This window comes from Naegleria lovaniensis (genome assembly GCF_003324165.1).
Source record: "Naegleria lovaniensis strain ATCC 30569 chromosome Unknown tig045, whole genome shotgun sequence".
In the NCBI taxonomy this organism is placed as follows: Eukaryota; Heterolobosea; class Eutetramitea; order Acrasida; family Naegleriidae; genus Naegleria; species Naegleria lovaniensis.
This window is the reverse complement of record NW_025407867.1, coordinates 57,205-82,676: the sequence shown is the minus strand read 5'-3', so window position 1 is coordinate 82,676 and position 25,472 is coordinate 57,205. Positions and strand designations below refer to the sequence as shown.

Below are 25,472 nucleotides of genomic sequence, written 5' to 3'. Positions count from 1 at the left end.
ACTATATATTCACAAGAACAACAATAACTCTTTGTTATTATTTTGAAACGCTTCATTTACTGATGATGAATACATTCAAATCTAATTGCAATGCCATGATGTGGATGACTAGCCTCATCTCCATGGCGATCTTGATGATGATGATCGCATTGGTTCATGCAACCCGCATTCAAGTCTCTACATCCACTGAACTCTGGGGAAAGATCAATACACTTAAAGCCGGAGATGAATTATTAATTCGGGGAGGCTCTTACACCACCAATGTTGCAGGCTATTACAAATTGGTTACCTTACGAGGAAACTTAACTCATCCCATCCGAGTCTATGCTCTTTCCAATGAAACGGTTCTCATCTCGGGAGATTCTGCTGGCTCTCAGAATATCGTGAATTTAGATGTCGAGTATGCAGTGTTCGAGAATTTACAATTTACATTGGGAAGTCGTGGAGTTCGAGTTCAACATGCACAACATTCTCAGTTTTTGAATTTGAAAGTGAACAATGCAGGAGATGCTGCATTTACTACCAATGATTCAGGACAAACTTATTTGAATTTAACCATCCGAGGATTGGAGATTAGTAATACGCGTGGAACGGGAGAATGTTTTTATTTGGGATGTAATAATGCTGCATGTAAGATGGTGGATTGTGTGATTGAGAATAATTATTGTCATGATACCACTGCTGCTTCACAGGTAAGTCGTTTTGCAGAACGATTCATGTTGTTGTTGTTGAACAATATTTCATGCATGACATGTTCACACACACACACATGTAGGGTGATGGAATTGAGTTAAAGACTGGATCGTACGGTAATATTATTCGAAACAATGTAATTTTCAACACGAAATATCCTGGAATTACTCTCTACTCCACTTATTATACCAATTATGATGCAGCTGAAAAAGCTTTGGCCATCTCAAAGCCAAATATTGTGGAAGGAAATATCATTTGGACCACAATCGACAATGGAATTCAAGTCACAGGTAATGCCATTATTCGAAATAACATTATCATGAATTGTGGTGCAAGTTGCATTGCCATCCAAACCAATCAAGGAGTGGTTGAAAATGTGAAACTTCTTTTCAACACTGCTGTGACTGCTGGCAGTGCTTGTTTAAGAGTCACCAACTCTGGTCCAGGAATTGTCATTGCCAACAATGCTGCCTATTGTACTACTGCATTGTATGCAGCTCAGGCTCTTCCTGGCGATGGTATTGTCAAGAACAATGTAATTCAAGGTACCACCAACATTGCCACTGCTAATGCCACATTGAAGATTGGAAATTTGGCTGCTGATTTCCAACAAACTACGACACTCCCTTACAATCTCTTCCCAACGGCAACAAGCTCAGTATTAGCAAAGGCAGACTCTTCACAAAGTGTTTCTCATGATTTCAATGGAAATGCTCGAAGTGGAGCTTTGGACTGTGGTGCATATCAGAAAGGATCTGCTTCAACAAATCCTGGATGGATTCCAGTGAAAGGATTTAAACCTTACGTGTATACTCCTTCTCCACAACCATCTCCCCAACCATCACCAAAAGTATCACCAAAAACATCACCAAAGGTATCACCAAAGAGTTCCCAAAGGACAAACATTGCTGCAATTTACTCGGCTAATACTGTGTTATTTATTGTTTTGATTTCTACAGCTCTTATGCTCATGTAAATTAAAGTCCAAGTATTAACTACCAACCAAAAAACGGCTTTTAAATTAGTTGATCTTTCAAAACTACCTGTTTGTTCGAAAAGATGTCATGGGTTAAATGGTGTTTTTGATTTATGTGCTCACTTGAGTAGTGGCACAAACGAAGGGAAGAAGAGCCAAACAATGCTTCTGACGATCATGAAAGCTTATTCCGACTTTGTAAGCAAGGATGTGAGTCTAATAATTGATGATAAGGTACTGCAGACAAATGTACAGTATTTTATAGCAATCATAATTCTGATCTTGCAACTCTTATCTCTTATTACATGCTTCAACATGCAGAAATAGTAAACGAGAATTGTATGCAAGAGCCTAGGTGTATAAGAAGTAGTAAAAAGAGAAATTCATTCATATTAGTTCATTCTGTCCTCTATTACAAATATTTATCAATTTTTGCAGGCATTTCCTCAATAATCGTAGAGTAGTATTGTTCAATGTCTTTCAGAACGCCAACGTCCTGCTCAGTCACAAAATTAATTGCAACACCCTTTCTTCCATATCTTCCTGATCTTCCAATTCTGTGGATGTAATTTTCACGATTTTGTGGTAAATCATAGTTAACAACAAGCGACACTTGTTGAACGTCAATACCTCGTGCCCAAACATCTGTTGTAATGAGCACTCTAGATTGTCCTTTTCTGAATTCCTCCATGATGGCCTCTCGTTCCTTTTGAGGCATCTGCCCATGCATAAAAGAAACAGTAAAGTTATGCTTTTTCATTTGTTTTGCAAGCCATTCAACTTTGTCTCGTTTGTTACAGAAAATCACTGCTTGTGTAACGGTCAATGAATTGTATAAATCACATAGCGTCTCAAATTTCCATTCCTCTTTTTCCACAGATACGAAGAATTGCTTGATGCCTTCTAACGTAATTTCATCTCGCTTCACTAAAATCTTAATAGGATCTGTCATAAATTGTTGAGTAATTTCCAAAACCTCAGCTGGTAGCGTAGCACTAATGAGTACGATTTGTGTATTATTTAACATTCTATAAATTTGATAAATTTGTTCCTTAAATCCTTGACTCAGCATTTCATCTGCTTCATCCAAAACTAGAACTTTTACGTGCTTTACATTTAAGTGTTGCTGTCTTATCATGTCAAAAACTCGTCCAGGAGTACCGCTCACAACATGTACTCCTTGTTCTAATTTTTTAATATCTTCTCCTACTTTGTTTCCTCCAACACAAGCATGAACTTGAGCATGAAGATAATCTCCTAAATATGACATTACTTTTTGAGTTTGTTGTGCAAGCTCACGAGTTGGAGAAAGAACAATGGCCTGTGGATGTAATTGTTTAATGTTCAACATTTGCAAAATAGCAATCGAGAAAGTTGCAGTTTTTCCTATAGTTCATTAATGTTATGAAATGATGAAAATATTTAGATCGACTTTGTTGAAATGCAATAACGTACCAGTTCCGGATTGACTTTGAGCAATTAAATCATATCCCTGAATGATGGGTTTAATAGCTCTCTGTTGAATCGCTGATGGCTTTGTAAATCCATATTGATAAATTCCACGTAACAAATCATCACTTAAATCCATTTCCTCAAATGTTTTGCAAACATCTAATTTAACGGATGTACTAATTTCCTCACCATCCTCTTGTCCCGATGATGAAGTGGTCTTTTGTTTTGATGATTGTTCTTTAGAATATCCCAATGATTTTTGTTGTCGAGATGATGATGAAGAATTATTCGTTGATGATGATGAAGACGCACGCAAAGACGATGAAGGCTTTTGTGTTTTGTTCATTTTTTTTGAACCTGCAGATATCCTGAACTTTGATCATAATAATAATATTATTAAAATTATTAATTATATATTGCAATGTATGGATCCACATGATTACAAATATTTTACAATCCAAGAAGTTGTTTCTTCTTCAAATCAAATTCCTTTTGAGTAATGATTCCTCTATCCCGTAAAGATGCCAATTTCTCCAACTCGGCATACTTGTCTCCTCCTCCACTACCACTACTATTACTTGGACTATTACTTCCACTACGAGGACTACTGTTGTTGCTACCTCCACTACTACTGCTGCTTTTATGACTTGGAGAAATTGGTACCCCGTTTTTGACATCTCTCACGACTTCTCGTTTCATTTCATTCTTGTGTTGAGAGGTGGTAATGGATGGAACGTAACCCTTTTCTATATATATAATGGTTCATTCATGAGAGTTAAATGATTCATTGGATGTTCAAGGAATGGTGTGTGAAATATAATGTACATGATCGGAATTGATGAAATGTTGACGGTACGTACCGTATGGATTTTGATTGACAGTTTTTTGTTTGTTCCAATCTGTGTCGTTCATGAAGAAGATATTATCAAACGACAAACGTTTTGATATACAACAACAACAATAACAAACCTTCCATCACTCGTTGTTGAGAAAATGAAATCTTGGAATCATCCTTCTCTTTTTGATTCAAGGTAAGCATGGTGTTATACTTGTGGGCTATTATTCATGATAAATGATCATTTGATCAATCACAAGGATCATTCCGATGATGATTTCACATACTCAACTTGTTGGGTGTGAAAAAATTCTCACTTACCTTCCTTGTCCTAATGTTTGTAAAATTGAAAAAACCACATTGAGAGTGTTGTGTTCGAAACGTTTCAACAACTGTAAAGGAACTGTGACTTACCTTTTGTTCGTATCCTTTCATCAAGTCCTTGATAGAGCTCATTTTATTTCGTTTGATTTTTTTGCATGTTGATTTGTGACAGGCATGTTATTTGACAAGCTTTGTTTCCTTAGATGATGATCTTTGAGGCAAATTTTTCAAAAAATTACGTTTGCTGCATGGCACGGAAAGTTTTCAATTTCCTTAGCAATTTCAAGTTCTATTTCACATGATTTACATAGGAAATGTTCTTTGGGAAGATAATCCCGTCTGGCAATAAATGCTTGGTCATGATGATTTTCCTCCTCGTCGACTAGATGAGAATGTTCTTCTCTTTGTGTTGCCCATTTCATAACTTCAGGATGCTCTCTTGCAATATTCCAAAATTCTAAATCTTTTTGATGCTTGTGTGCTTCCAATAAGGAACATTTGGAAGGAGAATATTCATATTTTTCACATTCTTGGCATTTGAGAATTCTGTACTTGTTTTGAAGGTGGCGATCTGAATATCTGGTCGACAGTAGAATTTGATCTTGTTGATTCATGGCTGAAAATAACTCACTTGGTTTTTCAACGAATAAATAGGCATCTTTTTGAAGAATTTCATTCATTCTTTCATGGAGTAAATCGTGTTTTTCTGATGACATTAAAACAGCATCTAGGTTAGACATGGTTTGATTCATACGTGAAGCATCTATGGAATAATAACCTTTATGTCTTTCAAGACATGGCAAGAGTATTCGCAAGGCAGTTTCTAATCCAAACTTTCGACACAGATCGATCAATGTATAACTTGCATTTCTCAGAACGATCGGATAGAGGTAACAACTTTCATCCAAATCCATAGATAGACCTCCTACAAGGGGAGAAATATGATAGAAGGTAGGATGTACAAAATACTTCTCACATGGGTTACCAATTCTTTGGAAGAAGGAATATGAAGGTGAATGTCTATCGTGCAAATAGCGTTGTGAATATTTTTCAATCATTTCAGATCGAATGGCTTCAATCATAAAATCATTATGCATCTCGTGAGAGAGTGGGTGGAATGTGGGAAGTGAAAGTGTGAAAAATCCGCGTTTACCATACTTTTCAGCTCGTTTTCGATTAATTTCTCCATTCGAGGTCTCTAGAGGGAGAATATTCAACTTGTACTTCAATGATCGTAATCCTTCCAGGAAGGTATAGAGCTTGGAACCATCATAGGCAAATCTACAACAATCGAGATCAAAAAAAGCGAGCAATTCCTCAATGGTTTCAAATTTGAGCAATACTATTTGAATGTTATAATTAGGATCGGCGCTTACTTGATATTGAGTATTCATGGAGTGTCCGTCAGAGCAAATGTTAATCGTTGTTTTTGATTTCATAATATTATATTTCAAATGATGTGTTAAACTTTCAAATTTCAATAGGAGACTCTTAATGGCACTGGAAACTGTGGTTTTCTCATCCTCACCATTACACATGACAAAAATGTCAATATCTCCACAGCCACAACCCGTGAGTGTGTGTAATAAAGATCCACCTGCGACAACAAATCTCTCTTGAGTGGTTGTCGTCTTGTTATGTTCAAAAGCACAGTCATAGACTAGAATTTTAGCAATTTCTTTCAAAATATCATTCTTGAATCGATGATCGAAATCTTGAAGCGTCATTTCGTGAGGATGCTTGAAAAATCTAACAATTCTTTCACAAAAAGGAGTTCTCAAACTCCTGTTCATGGAATCTGAATAAAAGTGATAATCAACATTGTGATCAGCATATTGAATACAATCATAGAGCGTCTCAGTAATGACAAACTCCTTCTTGGATTGATCCATTGCAAAAGGACCAGGCTCGTTCAGATATGAAAAGTTGATTTTTCGTTTGACATAGTCGTCAAAGGTCAGTTCGTACGTATCTTTCTGTGGAAACATGCCATACGGGAACACCATGGTCTGAAGTATTTCTTTTGTTGAATATTCAGCCTCTTCTTTTGCAGTATATGTTGGCAAAGATGTCACAGCAGACCTAGGTATTTCTTGATCTTGATTTTTCACAAGTTCTTTGGCATCCAATTTCGAAATAATGGTCTGCTTATGATCGTGAGCATTGTAAAAGTATGAGGAAGGCCAAGAAGAAGCACTTTTTTGATGGAAATAATCATCGTAAGTCAGCATGACATTCTTGTTGTTCAGATTATTATTGGAAAAGACTTCAATTAATCTCGGAGGAATTGGTCTTGTCATCACATGTTTCACTTTCTTGTTTAAATAATTTAATCGGATTTGAGTTAAACTGGTGGCCATCACAGAATCGAATAATTGATAAATACACTTGCTACATTGAATGAAATTAAAGAGTGAATATTTATCCATCCAAAAGAACAATTCCATGATCATTTCATTCGGAAGCGAAAAAGTAAAAGTCTTGATCTTCACCCTTTGGGGTATTTCTAGTTCTCGTTTGGACACAATCGAATGCGTTTTGGTTGACAACAAGCTCATCATTGTCGTCAGAAGGAGCACAAACAATTTCAAACTCGCTGCGATGTCGCTTCATTTTTTTAAAGTTCTCGAATTTGGTGGATTTGACGTTTATTTTCAAATATTCTACTCTGATACATAATTTTACATAATTTCTTCAATGAGGGCAACAGAATATGGACCTTGCAAATTGAGAGGATTGTAGGTTGGGCCCGCCTCTTCTAAATAGACAATCTTACCAACAACCACATGTAATGAATCAAAGCCTGAAGAATATTTTGTTTTGAGCAAGGATAAGGACTCTGGAGCAATGTAGATACGATGTGGGTTCTTACTTATGGCAGAGAACAAATCTTTGGATTGACCATTTCTAAAGAAAATTACCATATCGTTTAACTCTGGTTCCAAAGAAACAAAAGTCTTGGATGATTGCTTGTTGTTTTCCTCCACTCTGAGGTAGCTCTTCTCAAGCTTAGTATATTCTTCTTGAATGGCTTTAAAAGATTCTTCTTGCTCTTTCAACTTTTGTTGATTCTGTTGAAGTTGGGTTTGGAGAGATGTGATGAGAGTAGCTCCCTTCAATGCAGCGGTTTCATACATTTGTGCCTTAATCGACGATTCCTTAGCTTCCTTCTTTAGCTTTTCAACTTCAGCACTTGAAATTGTTGATCTTGACGAAAGTTGTTCTTCTTTTTCTTTCAATCGATGGGTAAGTTCTTGATTGGCGGTCTGTAATTGTTCAGTTTGTATCTTGATTGCTTCCAATCGAAATTCAAGGTTCTGATTTTCAATTGCTTGTACTTGTAATTTCTTTTCGTACTCAGTAGTGAGTGACAGAATTTGTTGTTCAAGATCAGCAACCTTGTTGGTATCTTGCAAATTTTGATCGTGCTTCTCGTTAAAAGCTTTTCGAAGAGCGTCCAACTCCTTTGCCTTGGTTTCTTCTCCAAGTTTAGCTCCCTTTAGTTCGGTCTCAAGAGATTGTAATTCGTTCACGCACGACTCTAGCTTGTTTTGGAGAATGGCCAATTCACGTGACTTTGAATCTCCATAATTGTGTGCTTCCTCTAACTGTTGTTGCAATGTTTCAATTTCCTTCTTGAGCTCTGAAATTTCATCAAAAGCTTGATTCTTGCTCTCTTCAAGTTTTCTTGTCGTGAGTAATAAATCCATACATTCCTGCTCTTTTTCGTGGTTAGCAAGAGTTAACTGAGATTGAGATTCTTTGAGCTTAGCAACTTCTTGCAACAGTTTCTCATTGTCCAATGTCAATTGGGTATTTTGATCGTTCTTGAACGACACCTCAGAGTTCAGTGCTTGAACTTGGGTAGCCAGCATCACAAGTTTTTCTTGCAAAACTTTGGATTGATTTGCATTTTGTTGAATGTTGGATTCTTTTTCTTCAGCAACTTGCTTGGTAGCATCTATCGTTTGTTTTAAAATGATGATCTCTTGTTGGAGCTGTTGGGTTTCATTGGCTTTTTGTTCTTGCTCCATAGCGAGTAGTGAATTCAATCGCTTATTCTCTTCCATCAAGTGTTCATAGCGCAAATGAGCATCCTCAAATTGTCGTTGGTAGTCTTCAATTTGTTGTTGATGAGCGTCTTTCTCCTTTGAGAAGTACATGGCGTTTTCTATTATTTGTTGTTTGAGAGCGGAAATTTCTTCTTGCAAAGCATTCATCTTGTTATGATTTTCTTGACTATCAGCTACATAGGATTGATAAAGTGAATTTGGAATAGATTGTTGTTCGCCTCTAAAAGCAGGTTTTGGAGAGGAGTTTTGGTTTCTAAAAGATTCAATACCTTCGCTGGTCTTATTGATGGCATAATCAATCATGACACTGTTGCTCATGTTATCAATTGAAGATTCTGAGCTCAACAAGGACTGTTGTGGTCTTTGAGATATAACAAAGAAGTCGTCGTCGTCATTTTCGTCTTGAATTTTAGAACTGTCTTGAGGGAGATTAATGTCAATGGTTCGCGCAATGCTTCTTTCAAGTTTGCGAAGACCATTAGTCACAGCTTCAATTGGAATGCGTTCTCCAATAACTCCAGAGATCAAGTAACGAACCTCTGAGATTTGTGTTTCGTTGAGGTTACGCAAAATTTCCTGTTCGCTCTCCTCTCGTCTCTGATTTTCATCTTCACATGATGTCTTGATCATATCAGTGAATATTCTAAAGTTCTTGATAAGAGAGTTTTCAGTAAACAACTCTCTTCTTTTTCTTATTTCTCCCAATAGTTTGGAGGTAATTTCTGGTAGCTTGACCAAGAACACCAGCTTTTCCAATGAGCCTCCTTCTCTTGCTTGGTTGAAGTACGAAGTAGAATTAACCATTAAGGTCAACATCGATTTGCTGCACATTTTCTCCATTTGCTGGTTGAGCTTGTTTCGAAGTTCATAATCTCTGAGAACATAAAGACATTGAGACTCTCTCACTTGGGTATCATAACCAACAATTTCCTTTAACGTGTTCTGGGCAGTGTATTCAAAGTTAATATATTGCAACTCATCATTTGACTGTTTCACGTGTTCATAATGAACCAAAAGTTGGTCCAAAGCCTCCTTTTGCTTTTTAACTAGATTTTCAATGGAAGTTAAATCTTGCTGAAGCTCTTCTGTAACATCATTGTCTTCTCTCGATAACTCATCAATTTGTTTGGAGATGATGCCCTTACAATTATGTTGAACTGAGACCATTTTCTCATAGGATTTGGCAGTATTAATAAGACTTCGAAGAGAATTCTCATCTAATTGCATAGCCCTCATCAAATCAATGTCGTTGATAGTTTTGGTTTGGGTGAGATTATCAAATAGATCTTCAAACGTAACATGTTGAATTTCACTCTTGTACTTTTCCACGTTGGCTGTCTCTTCTACCAACAGTTTACAATAATTTGCAAAAGTTGTATTTTTGATGTGATTAATAAGAGTTTCTTTAGCCAATTGAACAATTGATCTTCTTTGCTTTCTATCTTCACAATCCTTCCATCTAGAATCGGTTACTTGACAAGTTTGTCTGCACTCATTGACCATTACATCAACCCGTTCCATGGTATTAGAAATCGAGTTGTGATCAACCAACATTGGAAGCTGACTTTGAAGCGTTGGAGGTTGGGAGTTGAGAGATTGTTGAGAACTCTTGATTTCATTCGGAACATAGAGGAATTGTGTGGTTTCATCATGAGAGAGAAGGAATGGAAGAATTTCCTTGTCCTTTCCGGCATTGATCTTTCCTTCTTGAATAACGCCATATCGTGATGCAACATCTGGTGAGAGTTGCTCTCCGGTTGCTGAATGATAGGTCTGAATTACCATTGTTGATGATAGAAAGTGATCAAAGTTAGAGATGTAGGAATCAGTTTGTTGTTGGTGAATCACGCTGCGGTATTATAATTCTTGGCCCAGTGATGGGATTGTTTTTTGTTTCGACAATCGGATTCGTTACTAATAATAGTCTTGTTAGTGGTTTGAGTTGAAGATGAACTCTGTTTCCTCTCACTCGTCTTTCCAAATTATCAAACAATAACCGACAAGGAAGTTTTACGTGATAAGACTTTTTAATGGTACTGGGAATTCGAACCACGTTTTTTTTAAAATCTAATTTTGCAAGCCTTGTGCAATGGAACGTGATTGGAAGAAGAAAGGAGATGACGAGCGCTTAGAGAGTGACACTTTCACTCCCTCAATTCGAACTGCAACAATACCAAGTTAACACGTGTATGTAAGGCTGAACCTGAGCCTGGAAACAGTAAACTGGGTCTACTTCTTGTTGGACTGATAATGTTTTAAGGATTGCACCAAGCCACCACTAGGTGTGACCTTTTGTTCACAAAATCGCTCAACATGTTGTGTTAACTTGGCATGGAAATTGTTTTCTAAAGTTTCCTTGAATGACGAAGAGAAATATTCGGGGCTGAGCCATCCGTTGGGATCGAATATAATGCTGTAGTAGTAGCGACAGGAACTGTCTGTTACCTTTTCGACGAGAAAGGCGGTTTTCGCTTCTGCTCGAACATATTTAGAGGACTCTGGCACTTTTGGATTGTTGATACTTCGTGTGATGCACATATATCTACCAGCATCTTCTTCGTATCTGCAACAATAAGCATGAACTAGTTCTCGATTTTGCTGAGGAAAGCTCATTGAATAAATCTGATGGTAAACTGCATGACCATATTTATCATCGCTGATGAAATCAATTTGAGTGGATGATTCCAAATGTTCAATATGTGTGCTGAATGCAGAGTCATCGATCCATGCATTGAATACTTCCTCAGCACTGAAATTTGGTAATTCGTATATAAATTTGATTTCTACGTGTCTTCTACTGTTACTCAAGTGATTGTGAGTCACTTCAGGAGAGAAGTATGTTTTACCACGATCATTCTCAAAAACCACTCTCCAATTAGAAACATTCAACAGCAATGAGATTCGATGATTAAATTCAAAATTGTTGAATCTGTTGTTTTCGAGATTGATGATTTCTGTTCCACACTTTTCACACCACAGGAAAAACTCCTTCTCCTCTTCTTCTTTATCAGAAGTTGAATTATCGCTTGAAGATGATTTTAACATGGCCTTAAGACCATACACATCCTCTTTTTTCTTTTTCTCAATATAACTGTCAAATGCTGGTGATTTTACAACATTGGGGAATAGTTCTTGAAGTGAACGAATGCATAAATTCTCAAAGTTGGTAAATAAATCTGGAGGACATGATGTTGAATTACAATCTTTGAATTTCAGTTGGAAAGGGTTGACTGCGTTCTTCATGTACTTGAATTTTAGCCGCCTTGGTGCATTTTCGTCGAGATAGGTCTGAACCAATTGTTTTGCAGTCTCATATCTGTTGCTTACAGCTACATCTTCCTTGTATTCCTGTACACTGATAAAGAAATCAACAATGTCCACGAAATGACCTGTTGCGAAGTCCTTGAATATACCCAACATCTCCTTTTGGTTAATCAATTTTTTAAAGTTAAAAGATTGTGGATCTTGGAAGTTCACCCTCACAAAGAGGTTCTCGGATACCTTATTTTTCGTCAAAGTATCAACATCATAATGCTTCTGATGGAGTAAATAAGTGTTGATGGTGTGACCTGGAGTGATTTCCACCACTTGATTTTCTTCAAATTCAAAAATATCATACACTCGTTCGTAAGATTTTCGTGACACATTAATTCTTGCGGCAGTACCTTTGGATTCCATTACTAGTAGACGTAACGGTTAGTGATAAAACTCTCTAAAATTGTGACAACACTTACATTGTGCAATTGTGACAGTTTCTCCCCAAAGGTCGTACGCAAATTTTAAAGTACCTGATAAAGTTGAAGCCTATAAAGATAGAAATGTGAACACTTACCAATGCTGTTGAAATATGTCAATTCAAGCTGTAAAAAAAATTATCATAACACGTACCATCCAGCAACAACAGGCCCAGTATGAATTCCGACTCTAATGTTTAAGTTCGATCCATGCTGCTTGTTATACTTTGAAATTACAGAAAGCATGTGTACAGCAAAGGTGATTACCCGTTCTACATGGTCATGTTGATTTTCCAGTAACCCTCCTACACAGAAATAAGCGTCACCTCTGGAATAATTTGTCATTGCATAATTGTTCGTTGTGGTTGATGTAACTTACATGGTCTTAATTTTTTCCAATTCAAGTTTCTTAATGTTTTCATCAAAACCATTCACAATGGTGTTGAGTAGCTGGACTAGCTCTGTTGCAGTCAGAGAACTTGACATGTGGGTGAAGCCAACCATATCTGAAAAGAGGCATGTGACGTCATCAAATCTTTTAAATCGAAATGTTGGATTTTAGGTATGAATCTTTCATCCATTACTTACTTCTCAGATATAAATGTATCTCCTGCTTTGAGCTGAATTATTGTTCAACAGAGCCATCAATTTGTATAAATTCTCATGAAAATTCGAAACTTACTCTTGAGGCAACATGCCCAGGCAGGATGTTTAGGAGAAGAGAGTCGCTCTTTTTTCTCTCCTCTTCTAGAAGAAATTTATGTTTTTTGTCATTGGTGATATCTCTCAAAAAAATGGTAATAAATTTCTTCTTCTCGAAAATGGAACAACCCACAGAGCATGCAACAGATAAGGTAGATCCTAATCAATGTATTAGATCACAATTAATAACCATCATTAAATGAGCTTCACATACCGCTTTTCCTTAATGCATCCAATTCAACATATTCTCCATATGAATTCGTTGATTTCAACATCTTTTCAATGCAAGGTTTTAGAACTTTGTTATAACTTTCAGGTGTGACCACTTGGGAAATGTCAGTCAACTCTCCAATATCATATCCTAGCATGGTTAATGCGCTACGATTTACAAAATCAATGTTTGTCGAATCGGATTTTAAGATAATTCCTCCTTCAATAGCCTCATCTATTGATCACAACCATTTTGGTGTAGCCTTTGAACTGACAATGTTGTAGTTGAAAAAACTTACTTAAAACCGCTTCCACTTTTGATATTTTGTTCCTCTCACTCATCTTCTTAACTGAAAAGGTATTGAAAAGCACATAGCCCTTAATTAAATCATGATTCTCAATGATTTGTTCGGGTATATAATTCATCAGTCTTCGAAGGCAATCATTTTCATTACAAACATGGCAAATATGGTGGTAATGCAACACTGAAATAGTAAGCAAAAGTAAAATACAAATCACTATAGTACAAATTGAAATAGGAGTTGCAGCTGTTGTACTTGTTGTAACAATCGTTGTGGCTGCTTGATGGATTCTTGAAATCACAATATTGGAAAGAGCATAAATTTCTTCGAAGAGAGATGAATCCAAAGGGCTCATTTGTTCGATGTTGTTAAGAATATTCTGTGTGAGGATATCAATATGCATTTGGTAAATCTCAACGAGATGGTTCAGATTCTGGCAAGTGAAATTTGATGACGAGCAGTTGTCCAAAGCCAAATTAAATTCATCCAGAGTCAGGCTGAACAGTTCTGTGCCTGATCCATACCTAAACTCACTCCAGTTTTGCTCAAACACTTCTTCGTAAGAAACGCTGTCCATTATCCAAGAAATTGATTCGGTTGAATTGCTGGACTTCATTTCCAAATCTCCAAGCTTCCATTGCTGTTCGGCACATGACCTCAATGCTTTGGATGAGTGTTGAATCTTATCCATAATGACCGAGTTGTAATAATCCAATGTATAAACTTCATAAAATACGATTAGTAGTCCACACAAGCTGACAAATATGGTTGCAACAAATAAAAGTCGTATGATGGATTTGCTTTCTAAGCGTATCTTAATCATATTTGAAAAGAATGCGTTTTTTCCTGGCTCTGGAGTGGCGTTAAACATCGTTCCAACAATGTCCTTGGGTATCTTTTGGAAGATGCCAAGTATTTTTGTCTTTTTGTTGAAGAACTTTCTTTCAAAATAGGCATAGACGACCACAAGTGCAATATACAAGACCACAAAAGCCAGGATCAAATAAATCAGATAGGAAATATGTTGCTCTATTTTGGAATCGGTAACAGTATTACAATACGAGGCCAATAAATCCGAGAAATACTCTGCATTTTGTTGGAGAAACAAATATTCGTAAGAAGTAGAAATAAAGTCTGGAGTAACATCTTTCCATGTAGAAAAACGTTCAGTGATCACAAGTAGCTCATTCGATATATCTGAAATTGACATATTTACAAGATTACCATTAGGAAGCTAAATTCACACAGATCAATATTGTGGAGCCTTTTAAACATTCAAAAACTTACTAATACAGGATGATTGACAAGAGTACGATCTTTTTCTAACACTCTATCCATCCCTTGAACAGAGTTTGCTGTCTTTAGAATGTTTTGAACCTCTATAATGTTGGCAAAAAACTCAGTGTGGTATGAAACACCATGATTAAGAGATCTGAGGAAATATTTCAGCTCTTTCAATAAATACACAGGTGTATGAACTCTCTGGCATTGGCTACCAGCAAAAATAATATTTGGAAAGCTATATGTTACAATGATCATGGAACAAATGAAGAAACAAAGTATAAATATCACAGACAGAACTTCTACCCAAAGCAAGCTGACCTTTTCCCACGTTCTCGTTGTTGACATGTTAATGGCGTCACTATACTTGTTATCTATTGTGGATGGAGCAGGACTGGATAGGTTAACATGTCTTGCAGAGTCTTGAGTGACACTGTTTTTGGATGGAGATTCTGGAATATCAACTAATGGTACAACTCGATTGTTTCTACTGAATGACAGGTTAGACTTGAAAGATGTGGTTGTGAATACTCTCGACATGGATTTTACAGGGGTTGGAGAAACAGGGTCAATGAGAGGAAGTGATGCACATGATGAGCAACCTTGTTGGAATTTGAATTCAGCAAGAAAACTTTGTCGTTTTCTTTCAATCTGCATATTTTGAGGGTAGTTCAATTGTAAATACTCCAGAATGATATCAATTTCTTGTTCCGAGTGATAGATTTGAGATGAAAGTTTAGATAATTTGTCTGTTTCATCTTCATTGGACAATAATGCTTGCCAAAAGGACTTTCTCAAGGACCGTATGCGATCTTGATATCTTGCCACCTTTTCCAGCAAGGTTCTACTCTCACTGGTCATTTCGTTGTAAAATTTGTTGTCAATTTCTTTCTTTCGATAGGAAACTATAAATCTGCTGAGTATATTGGCTTTTGCAGTTGCGACTGACATTATACTTAGTGAAAATTGAGGAATCTCATGGTATTTGGCTGTGTAGAGTGAACACATGATAGAAGCAGAAGCATTGAGCTGTTTCTTTTTGGCAGTAATAATTTTGAAAAGGTCAAAATCAGGATGGTCATGGGAAACGCTTAGTTTTAGAATATTTTTCAAGGTTCTGCTGCTGAAATAGTCTGCTAGTGCCTGATCACTTTGTCCTACAAGATCCTTGATCTTCTTTTCTTGCATTTTGATATAAAGAATGTAAATTTCCACACATGAAAATCCGACTAAGAACAGGATCATTGAAACACCCAATCCACAAGCTAATAAAAATATAACACCCAGGTCATATTGGTTGTTAGTGTTCCAAATGGATGAAAGTAAAGATCCAATGGGCATTCCAAATCTGGCTATCAAAATTCCACCAATTACAGAATTTGTCCTCAAATTAAAAAACGGAAGGGAACGAAAGAACAGCCAGCTAACGACCACGTTCAGTGACATGTAAAACAGAGGCTTTCCAATAGATGAATGTATGAACACTTGAGAAATTACCAAATATAGCTGGTTTGTTAACGTTAAAATCATCACAAACCAATGGTGTTCACAAGATATTAGAGTTGTTATATTTTGGCACCTTACACCTTACACTTAGTGTCAGTGCTGTTTGCATTTGACACTTGAGTGCCAAATGAATGAAGTGTGATTTGTATTTGACACTTGAGTGTAAGGTGCTATTTGTATTTGACACTTGAGTGTAAGGTGCGAAATGGATGTTGATTGAAATGGAGGTACTAGTTTGTGAACCTAACCATTCTACTTCGTGTTCAAACGAATCTATCAAACAAAAAAAAGGCATGATTTAATCTCATGCATCTACTTTCCTTTCGTATGTTAGCTTGGACCTTCGTATGAAAGGAGTTGGGAGGCACAAAAGATGATATGTTAACCTTTCATTCATGATGATAGACTCAGCCGTTAAGAAGTATGACTACGAAACAAAAACTGATTCCAGTTCCCTTAATTGTACCCTTCTGATTGCTTCAGCTTGACTTTTGCTGTTACCGTCATTCCCAAATCACTCAAATTCGATTACATCAGCCAACAACAGTGTTGAGCACCATTCTCTTGTTCTTCTCACCGTTTTTGTAACAATTGAACAAAAGTACATGTCACTATGAAGAAAAGCTGGCAAGTTTCACTCCCCTGTTGAACCAAATGAAAATGTTTTCCTACATGTACTGCAAGTGTTTTTCCTCAACATAAATCGTCTCTCAAGTTCATTCAGCAAGCTCTGACATCCTGTTCGACAACTTCATCTCAATCTCTTTCAACGCCGTGTTGTATGGCGCAACATCAACTCAGAAAACAGGTGCTGAACGGTGGAACATTATTTGAACCACTTGCCTCACAACGCTTCACCTTAGAAAATGAGCGTGAGTCTATTCTTCCCTCCATAAACTAAATTTCGTAGATGATCATTTGGTATTGTCGTTGTCAGACGAATTGTCCAAAAATTGCGTTCGTGATGCTGTTTCCTATACTCGATGATGATTGTGTAGTGAAGAGAATTTTGAGGCCCGTTGCTCACAACCGTGAAGACGGAGGTTTGTAATTTCAAAATAATATTTAAATAAATTAAAAAATATACAGGTGCTGATGACACTCGGCACTCAAGTGTCAGGTGCTGTTTGCATTTGGCACTCCAGTGTTAAGTGCTATTTGTATCTCCTTTTTGGGACTACGTGCCATTGCAAACGGCACTAAAGTGTAAGGTGTAAGGTGCTAAAAGGTATGTCCTCAAGATATTATGTTTCTCCATGATTTCCTCCAATCAAAAGCAATAGTTGTCGTGATGATGATGCCAAGTAATGAAAGTGGAATCTGCAGAACAATAAATGCTGATGACAAAATGAGATGAGCAACATTTTGCATTGACCAACATTTAACGCTAGGGAATTGGTTCAATAAATTGCTACCGTTAAATGTGCACGACACAAATGGCAGCACCCATTGAAGAAACAGCAAATGAAAGATTCCAAATAATCCACATGAGAGTGTAACAATTATTTTCAACTTATCCCAATGCTGTTTTTTGTCTTCATGCCTTATAGTCATAGCCACAATCACACAGAACCACGTCAACAACAGAAATGCAAATAACAGACCAGCTATTGCCATCTGCATTGCATGAGGAAACCATAACGATCCAAACGTTCTTGGAATGATGAGAATATTTGCAATCCACTGGCCATAGACTCCGAAATTAAATGATCCATCAAAGCCTAAACTAAAAGAGCAGTACAAATGATACAATAGAGAAACGTAAGAGATCCAAACTGGAATGCGTTGGAAGGGTACTAAGGACCAAATCCACATGAATAGCTTCTCTTCCGTTTCTTTCATGGTTGAATTGTATAATGATGACTGAAGCGTGGCTGATGAAGTTACGGAGGAACGTCCATCACTTGGATCGGTGTTGTTGGAAAACACCATCGATGCTTGATGGTTACTTGACAGCATGTATTGGGATGAAAGTGTTTTTTAAAAGAGAAAATTGTAGATCCTGATGGTCAAAGATGGCTATGGACATATCCTGACAACTGTATCAAAATCGAATTTTCTTTGGCCATCAAGATCTACAATAATTTCCAGGATGTATTTTCTCTCTTCTCATTTTAGAAAATCCTATTCTCTTCACTCAGAAAAATCCCAAATAAAACAAGAGACATGAATCGGGTCAATAAATTGCGATCATCTTTCCGAAAATCTTGTTGATCCATCTTCCTCTCCAGCCATAGAATGAATATTGAACATTTCAATCGTTGGCTTTATCAGCCCGCATCCATTTTTTAATTCATGCCAAGACGAAAAGTTTGAAATTCATCATCAAATCAGAAAAAATTAAAGTGTTTTGTAATAACAAAATATGAAATTCTCAGTGTTGGCTGATCCATCCATTGTACAGTATGTTCGAAATATTTGTGTGAGAGAGACACAGGAACAAGTAGATTTGAGAAATGAAACGAGCGAGAAATTGGGAGAGTATGTGTTCATCCAGATCACAACAATTTTATTCAAACTAATTATTAATTCCATAATAATAATATTAACACTCTTCTATGTATCTCATAATTGAATCAAATTGTGGAAATAGTTATTCCATCATGATCAGCTCACCAGAACAAATGCAATTGCTACAAATCATTTTGAAATTGATCGGTGCAAAGAATATCCTGGAAATTGGATGTTTCACTGGTTACAGTGCTTTATGCTTTGCTTTGGCCACGAGTGACACCAATGCAAAAATCACAACCTTGGACGTGAGTGAAGAATATGTGCAAATTGGAAGACAATATTGGAAGAAGGCTGGAGTGGAGGATCGAATTGAAGCAATCATTAAGCCAGCTTTGGAATCACTTGAAGAGTTGAAACAATCAAAACAATTATTTGACTTTGTGTTCATTGATGCAGATAAGTAAGTTCACTTTTCAAATTTGATGAAAAAATTAACAATTCTTTTCAATTGGATCAGAGTGAATTATCCAAAATATGTTGAAATGGTCTATGAGTTAGTGAGACCAAACGGATTGGTGGTGATTGATAACACTTTGTGGTCAGGAAAAGGTATGTAAAGACTTTATCGGCAAAGTGGAACTGATGAGCTCAATGAATCAACCCGTATTCACATGACTTGGAATTAGTGCTTGACGAGCAAGATCAAACTGCAGATACCATTGCAATCAGAGAGACAAATAACAAGTGCAGAGACGATCAACGTTGGGACATTGCTATGGAAACGATTGCCGATGGATGTACTTTCCTTAGAAAGAAATAATTTATTAAGGTACTGACAACATGCTGATGTGAATATTGTTGAAATAAACTTGCGCAAGTCCCAACCAAATACTCACTACTACATCACAAGACAATCATCGAATGAACAGCGTGGCAGGTTCATAAATTTAACTTTTGGAAATTTTGAAACAACTAGGGACGCCGCTTCATGTCCAATTTCAGACAAGTGCAAACATTTCAACTTGTTGAGGTACTTGCTTTGTGCAAGTGCTATGGCACCCTCATCATTCACTGATATATCGAGCATGCAAAGCTCTTCTAATTGTTGCATAAATTCACTCTCAGCAAGTGCATGAGCAAATGCATTACTGATGGTGTTGAGTTCGCTCAGCCTCGAAGGTCCATCCTCATTAGACACGTTCAAGTAGGTTAAATTTTTCATGAAGGAGCTTTTGGCAATAGTACATGCTCCTGCATCACTGATCATGCATGTGTTTATCGTAAGACGCTTCAAATGTTGCATGCTCCTACTCGTTGCGATGGATTTGATGCCCACATCTCCAATATTATTGCCACTTAAATCTAAACTAGTTAATTGAGTTATATATGGAGAGGTGGTCAGTGAGAGCACTTGTTGAGATGAAATACTACTTTTGTACAGGCTCATTTTGGTTAAATGACACATGCTTTCACTGTTAGCAATGACGTCCAAAAATTGATCTGTTTTCATGAAATTTAATGTTACATATCTGCAAAAAATTAATATATTCATTACGTACGTGTGGATACCACATTCATGTCCAAATGAAGCACGTTTAATTCTGTCAAGCTGGACATGGATGACACGTGTTTAATTCCTTTAAGTGAAATATTATTGCTCCCAAATTTCAGAGAGCGTAAATGTTTCATATTTGCAATGGATTTCATTCCCTCATCTCCCACATAGGTTAAAAACACATCAAGACTCGTCAAGTTCTTCATATTGGAGCTAGATGCTAGCGCGAGAAAACTCTCTACCGTAATTTTTGGATTAATACTCCAGTTTAAGTGTGTCAAGTTTTGAACATGTTGGCTATTTGCAAGTGCCAAGCAACCTTCGTGTGAAATGTCCATATTTTCCATTTCTAAACGTGTTAACGATTTCATGTGTGGAGATTTTGCAATGATTTTAATGGCTGCATCTCCGTAAGCAACATCTTGACCCTTTGAAAATCCATTCAACACCAGAATAGTTAAATTCTTGAGTTGAGCACACTTGGCTGCGTGTTGTAATTTTTGTAAATTAGTAATTCGTAAGGATAAAGGCTTTGAAAGAGAAATTTTGAGCCATTGCTTGCATACTCTCATACAAGATCGCAAAATAAATTCCGATTGCAAAAATTGAATAACAGAAAATACAATGTCATCACACAACTCTAAATTTTGTACATTATAACATTGATCATTTACCAGTAACCATTTAAATGTATGATTTTGATCCGTAGTGCTGGATGGTTGCAACGATGAATAATCGTCTTCAGTTTGTTGCATTTTTTTAAGGGTTCATTTCAAGAGTTTCTAAAACGAGAAAACCAATGAGAGAACCAACATGGTTTATTTTTCAAATGAGAGTGAATCACATCGTCTCACACAAGTGCACTTGACTGTTTGATCCAACACAAATAGATTGAGCATTGCACTACTAATGGTTCTCTCAAAATATTCAGCAACTGCATTTTACAAGTTACTACCTCCCTTAAGAATTCTATCCTTGAGTCTAGATTTCTCAATCTTATCTCTGGGGACATTTGGGAATGTTTGATCATTGCCTCCATATTTGTGTTTGAAAACAATGGTATAATCTCCTTTCTGATTGAGACGGCTATCAGAAACTTCATAATTGTCATCTCTAGCGATTTCATCAAAGTCCTCACGAGGGAGTGTCTCTGTTTGGGAACCTCTTACACCGAGATTTTGATCAATATCAGAACCTTTTTGCATTTTGTTTTTGATTTTAAAACATTATGCTCGCAATAACTTTCCTGATTAAAACGTGTACACAACTTGGATTGATATGGGAAATATGCTGAATAGGGAATGAATAAATAACCGTAAACGAATATTTTCTAGATCGGGAGTGGAGTTAAACCTTATTAAGAGAATCTTCATGAGTGTTTGAATCTCATGACTCATGATTACAACGTGTGAAAGTAAATCCAACCAAGAGAATGAGCTCTCCATAACAAGAAGTTTTCCCAACATAAAATTTTCTCTTTAAATGTTCTGAGACCTCTCTTGTTGTTCCAATCAGCATGATTCCATCGTAGTGTTTGGTGTCGTAGGTTCTGTAGTGGTCAACATACTGCTACTAGATTCTTCCTTTTTACAAATCGTTGCCCCGCTCATCATGGGTGAAATTGGGGATAATGACAATGAAGTTGTAGCTGATAAGTTGTTTTCATCGACCACTGTGAGTAGTAATTGAGAGGAGGAGGTTTGAGTAGTGCCCATTGTTGTGACCAGAATGGAACGAGTTTGTTTTCTCTTTTCAATTTCTTTGAATGCATTCTCTTTCTTTGGTTTCCATTATGAGTCTCATAATGTCCACATTGGTCATGGTAGATGCAAGACCACCTGCAATAATTTCCATGAATACACAAAATAAAAGTGCTCCTAACAATCCAAATGTGATTTTAAAAGGGTTTTGAACCTTCTTCTCAAAATTTCTAATGTCAAACGAAGATCTGGAATCTGTGCGTTCGATAGGTTTCTGATCTGTGGTATGTGTCAATATCTTGTTGGAAGTACTTGTTTGTTTGATTGTTTTTAAAACAATAATTCCACTCGCCAACACCATTACAGTATAAAATAGAAGCATGCTCACAATAATGGCAAAACACAATGCAAATACTATGGTTGTGGTTGTGTTATTGATAAATCCCATTCGGTTGCAAGCATAAAATACTGCACCCAATATGACTGTACATGCACCAACAATAAGAAAAATTCCATTGACAATACGCATGACTATCGAAATAATGTTGTGAACTTGCTGTGAAATTGCTCTTACTAATCTAGCCGTTTGCCAACTGAAATGTCAAGATAACGAGAAAGGTTACGGATATATCATCATAAATTCAAGCATACATACAATACTTGCTGTACAAAAAACAAAATGACAAAGAGTGACATTATGTTGATGAAGGTAAAGAACGTGGTCACTCCCGATATGGTATTCAAGGCAGTAAAAAAACTCCATTCCACTAATCGCTCGGTCTCAGCAGTCTCTCTGGCGTAAATAGTTAAAACATCGTTCACAATTCTGAGAAGTTGAGTGAGAGATTGTATGGCCACAAATACAATCGTCCATGTCAGCAATACCTTGTGTGTTCGTTTCAATTGATTACGTTTAGAAAGTCTTCTCAAATATGGCCAGGCATATCAAGTAAATAACATAGGCAATGAAAAAGAAGGAACTGTTCGAGATGGTTGCATAACCTAACCATGTTGGGAAATAATAAGAAACTGATACATTGGCATATCCATCAACGTTCAGAGAGGGAAGTGGTTGTTCAGACATTTTTTGTTAGTAATTCCTCTCATGGCTCTTAACGAGATTGCGTTCTAAGAAAAATTTAGAGATCTATTTTCCGTTTTGCCCGAGCAAAAAGTAAAATACCAAAATGGTGTGTTGGAGCCAAGTTTGGTGTATGAGTGATAAATTTTCATGTTACAATTCACACAGCATAGTACCAAACACGCTAAATCTGGTGCACTGATTGCTGTTAGTAGAGGCGTGTGAAGATGGAGCTACTCGATACGATAGTAGGCAGAAATCCTTCAGGTCGTTGGATTGTATCAATTCAGTAATTTTCTTCTCAATCAAGCGTTTGGTTGTTGTGTTTTCATGAAGATTACACGGGGCAAGTTGTAAAAAGTATTCAGCCTCCTTATCAAAGAGAAATAAAGGTAAAGAATTGGATCCTGTCTCGTCCACAAGCTTGATCTGGAATAAATATCGGTACTCTTGGAGAGTGGATGAAGATGCTTGTGAGCTGGGTCTAGTAAATTCTTCAATTTGCTTTGGAAAATAATCAACAACCTTCGCCCTCGTTCTGTACTTGAAAGGAATTATGGTGTTGTGAATAATTTCTGAAAGAGGGGTAATAGGTGCCTGTGAATAATCAATTTTGGTTGTAGTAGTAGTGGTTGAGATGATACTCTCAATGTTTCCTTGACCTCCAGCAGGACATAGACGATTTTCTGTGCTGGGTTGTTGTAGAACATTGTTTTTTGATTTTTCCAAGCATCGACTAATGTAAAAATGTTTCTGTGGAAGTATGACCACAGATCCATTAAATAATCGAAGTGGAACGTATCTTCCGTCTGCCCATTCAGCAATGGGTGGACAATGTACATTCCTTAATTTAACCCAAACTTCTCTATTCTCATTGAAAATATATTTCACCTCTTGTTCCAAGTAATCAATGACCTCATTAGATTTGATAGCCACCTTAGCTTTTGCAGACAAGTCATCAACGGTTAGTAGTAATGAATCTCCTCCATCACTCTCCCACTCTTCAACTTTACACACCACGTCTAAGAAGAATCCAACGTCAACAGTGGATGCTCTGGTTTTAGCTTCCGCCAAATCTCGCAAGTACCGTTGTTCTGAAGCAATCACTGGAATATGTTTCACTACATCAAATGATTGCGAAAAGAAATGATTAGAGAAATTTTTGAGTTCTGTAATGCGTGTGAAATCTTCCTCTGAGAATGACTTCTTGTATAAAAGATCGTCTGGCACTGGTTGGTCTATGGCTGAGCTCATGAAAAAGTAATCAAATCCTGGACCTGCATTTCCTTGATATCCATATTTTGATTTTTTCACAACCAACCGATGACATCTAAATAGTTGACCAACGCAGTGACAATTACATATATTCTTTTCGTTGTTATAATTGATTGTCACAAGCAGAGAGTCAACACTAGCATTCTGCACTGTGCTACTTTCATCAATAATTTTAAGAGTAATGGTAAATGTTTTCATGTCCGTTTTTCTTCTAGTTTTGTAATCACAAACCACTCCATAAATGTTATAGGTTCCATCACTTTGAATTTCTGAAATCTTTGTATATATATAATCAGGTTTTTTCTTCTTTTTAGCAATTTGTTGCTTTGGTTCCACACATTCTAGATCATAGACAACATCATCAACTTGAACCAAAGAGTCCTTATCAATAACAATTCGATATGGATGACAACAGCTTATTGATTCTTCTTCGATTTCATATTCAGAGTCACTGTCAGAGTCATCAATACAAGGCTCAATCGATACGTTTTGTAGAGTGATTAATTTTCTTCCAAATGTACAAATGCTAATCCAATCTGAAAAGTCTACGTCAGATAACCGTACTTTAGAAAAAGAAACTTGAATGCAATTTGTTTCTCCGAGAGAAGAGGTGCTTCCTTCCTTTCGGTTGTCATGATCATCATCATTCGGACCATCTTCTAGTATGAAAGAAAATTCAAAACGATCATTTCTTGTTCTCTTCTTATTGTTTGCTGTTGAATGATTGTGATCCCGATGACAAGGATCATCAGCGAGCTTGACATAGCCTCGTAACGACTGTGGATGTGTGATTCGGGAGAATGTGCCATCAATATCTTTTGCGCGCATTTTTTTTATTCTAACAAATGCTAGAAGCTTCCGTGAGTCAATAATGTTTTCATTCACAGGAAAAATTGAATCAGTGAAGTTTGTTGAGACGACTCGGAGTCTGTCAATGTGTGTTGTAAATAAAGAATATGAATTTAAAAAATTGCAATAAATTAATGGTTGTCTAGAAGAAGAGATGAAAAAAGCTACATGAAAAAGGTAGATCCATCACCTGGACCTAAATATCCCACGCTCACGAGAATGAGATCAATCAACGCCCACGCACCCACACCCCCAAAAGTGAATAACTTGAATATTCCCCATCCAATGTGTCCTAGATAAAATCGGTCAGCAGAAAATCCTGATAAGCTGTTGTGGTGATTGGTACAATTCGACGAATGAATGTGAAAAAAAAATTTGTTGTAAATCAACAGAAAGATGGTTGGTAAAACGGATTATTTATTTATTCTTCGCCGCGTGTACGTGCGCATGACTAATAGTTGAATAAATAA

At 36.7% G+C, this 25,472-nt stretch overlaps 11 protein-coding genes across 11 annotated transcripts; 2 read left to right on the top strand and 9 right to left on the bottom strand.

The window, feature by feature from the left end:
• Positions 1–122: 122 nt before the first annotated feature.
• C9374_010722 (uncharacterized protein) lies at positions 123–1,669 on the top strand (the record flags this gene model as incomplete). The annotated part of the gene is made up of 2 exons (XM_044686298.1): positions 123–692; positions 776–1,669. 2 exons carry the CDS (start codon positions 123–125, stop codon positions 1,667–1,669), a joined length of 1,464 nt encoding a protein of 487 aa, XP_044543612.1.
• A 412-nt stretch (positions 1,670–2,081) lies between these two features.
• On the bottom strand, positions 2,082–3,467 carry C9374_010721 (uncharacterized protein; the record flags this gene model as incomplete). Its single annotated transcript, XM_044686297.1, has 2 exons — positions 2,082–3,055; positions 3,125–3,467. The coding sequence occupies 2 exons, from the start codon at positions 3,465–3,467 to the stop codon at positions 2,082–2,084; spliced, it is 1,317 nt and encodes a 438-aa protein (XP_044543611.1).
• Positions 3,468–3,571: 104 nt separating this feature from the next.
• C9374_010720 (uncharacterized protein) lies at positions 3,572–4,412 on the bottom strand (the record flags this gene model as incomplete). Its single annotated transcript, XM_044686296.1, has 4 exons — positions 3,572–3,867; positions 3,982–4,020; positions 4,091–4,177; positions 4,361–4,412. The coding sequence occupies 4 exons, from the start codon at positions 4,410–4,412 to the stop codon at positions 3,572–3,574; spliced, it is 474 nt and encodes a 157-aa protein (XP_044543610.1).
• Positions 4,413–4,507: 95 nt separating this feature from the next.
• On the bottom strand, positions 4,508–6,733 carry C9374_010719 (uncharacterized protein; the record flags this gene model as incomplete). The annotated part of the gene is made up of 1 exon (XM_044686294.1): positions 4,508–6,733. The coding sequence occupies one exon, from the start codon at positions 6,731–6,733 to the stop codon at positions 4,508–4,510; it is 2,226 nt and encodes a 741-aa protein (XP_044543609.1).
• Positions 6,734–6,961: 228 nt separating this feature from the next.
• C9374_010718 (uncharacterized protein) lies at positions 6,962–10,138 on the bottom strand (the record flags this gene model as incomplete). Its single annotated transcript, XM_044686293.1, has 1 exon — positions 6,962–10,138. The coding sequence occupies one exon, from the start codon at positions 10,136–10,138 to the stop codon at positions 6,962–6,964; it is 3,177 nt and encodes a 1,058-aa protein (XP_044543608.1).
• Positions 10,139–10,582: 444 nt separating this feature from the next.
• Positions 10,583–15,770, bottom strand: C9374_010717 (uncharacterized protein; the record flags this gene model as incomplete). Its single annotated transcript, XM_044686292.1, has 10 exons — positions 10,583–12,033; positions 12,088–12,141; positions 12,186–12,190; positions 12,242–12,415; positions 12,467–12,622; positions 12,676–12,707; positions 12,770–12,948; positions 13,004–13,234; positions 13,299–14,535; positions 14,589–15,770. The coding sequence occupies 10 exons, from the start codon at positions 15,768–15,770 to the stop codon at positions 10,583–10,585; spliced, it is 4,701 nt and encodes a 1,566-aa protein (XP_044543607.1).
• A 2,683-nt stretch (positions 15,771–18,453) lies between these two features.
• On the top strand, positions 18,454–19,362 carry C9374_010716 (uncharacterized protein; the record flags this gene model as incomplete). The annotated part of the gene is made up of 4 exons (XM_044686291.1): positions 18,454–18,569; positions 18,682–19,002; positions 19,060–19,151; positions 19,229–19,362. The coding sequence occupies 4 exons, from the start codon at positions 18,454–18,456 to the stop codon at positions 19,360–19,362; spliced, it is 663 nt and encodes a 220-aa protein (XP_044543606.1).
• Positions 19,363–19,440: 78 nt separating this feature from the next.
• C9374_010715 (uncharacterized protein) lies at positions 19,441–20,852 on the bottom strand (the record flags this gene model as incomplete). The annotated part of the gene is made up of 2 exons (XM_044686290.1): positions 19,441–20,042; positions 20,102–20,852. 2 exons carry the CDS (start codon positions 20,850–20,852, stop codon positions 19,441–19,443), a joined length of 1,353 nt encoding a protein of 450 aa, XP_044543605.1.
• Positions 20,853–21,038: 186 nt separating this feature from the next.
• Positions 21,039–21,302, bottom strand: C9374_010714 (uncharacterized protein; the record flags this gene model as incomplete). Its single annotated transcript, XM_044686289.1, has 1 exon — positions 21,039–21,302. One exon carries the CDS (start codon positions 21,300–21,302, stop codon positions 21,039–21,041), a length of 264 nt encoding a protein of 87 aa, XP_044543604.1.
• Positions 21,303–21,849: 547 nt separating this feature from the next.
• On the bottom strand, positions 21,850–22,881 carry C9374_010713 (uncharacterized protein; the record flags this gene model as incomplete). The annotated part of the gene is made up of 3 exons (XM_044686288.1): positions 21,850–22,390; positions 22,453–22,682; positions 22,756–22,881. 3 exons carry the CDS (start codon positions 22,879–22,881, stop codon positions 21,850–21,852), a joined length of 897 nt encoding a protein of 298 aa, XP_044543603.1.
• Positions 22,882–23,031: 150 nt separating this feature from the next.
• C9374_010712 (uncharacterized protein) lies at positions 23,032–24,981 on the bottom strand (the record flags this gene model as incomplete). Its single annotated transcript, XM_044686287.1, has 1 exon — positions 23,032–24,981. One exon carries the CDS (start codon positions 24,979–24,981, stop codon positions 23,032–23,034), a length of 1,950 nt encoding a protein of 649 aa, XP_044543602.1.
• Between the last annotated feature and the right edge of the window lie 491 nt (positions 24,982–25,472).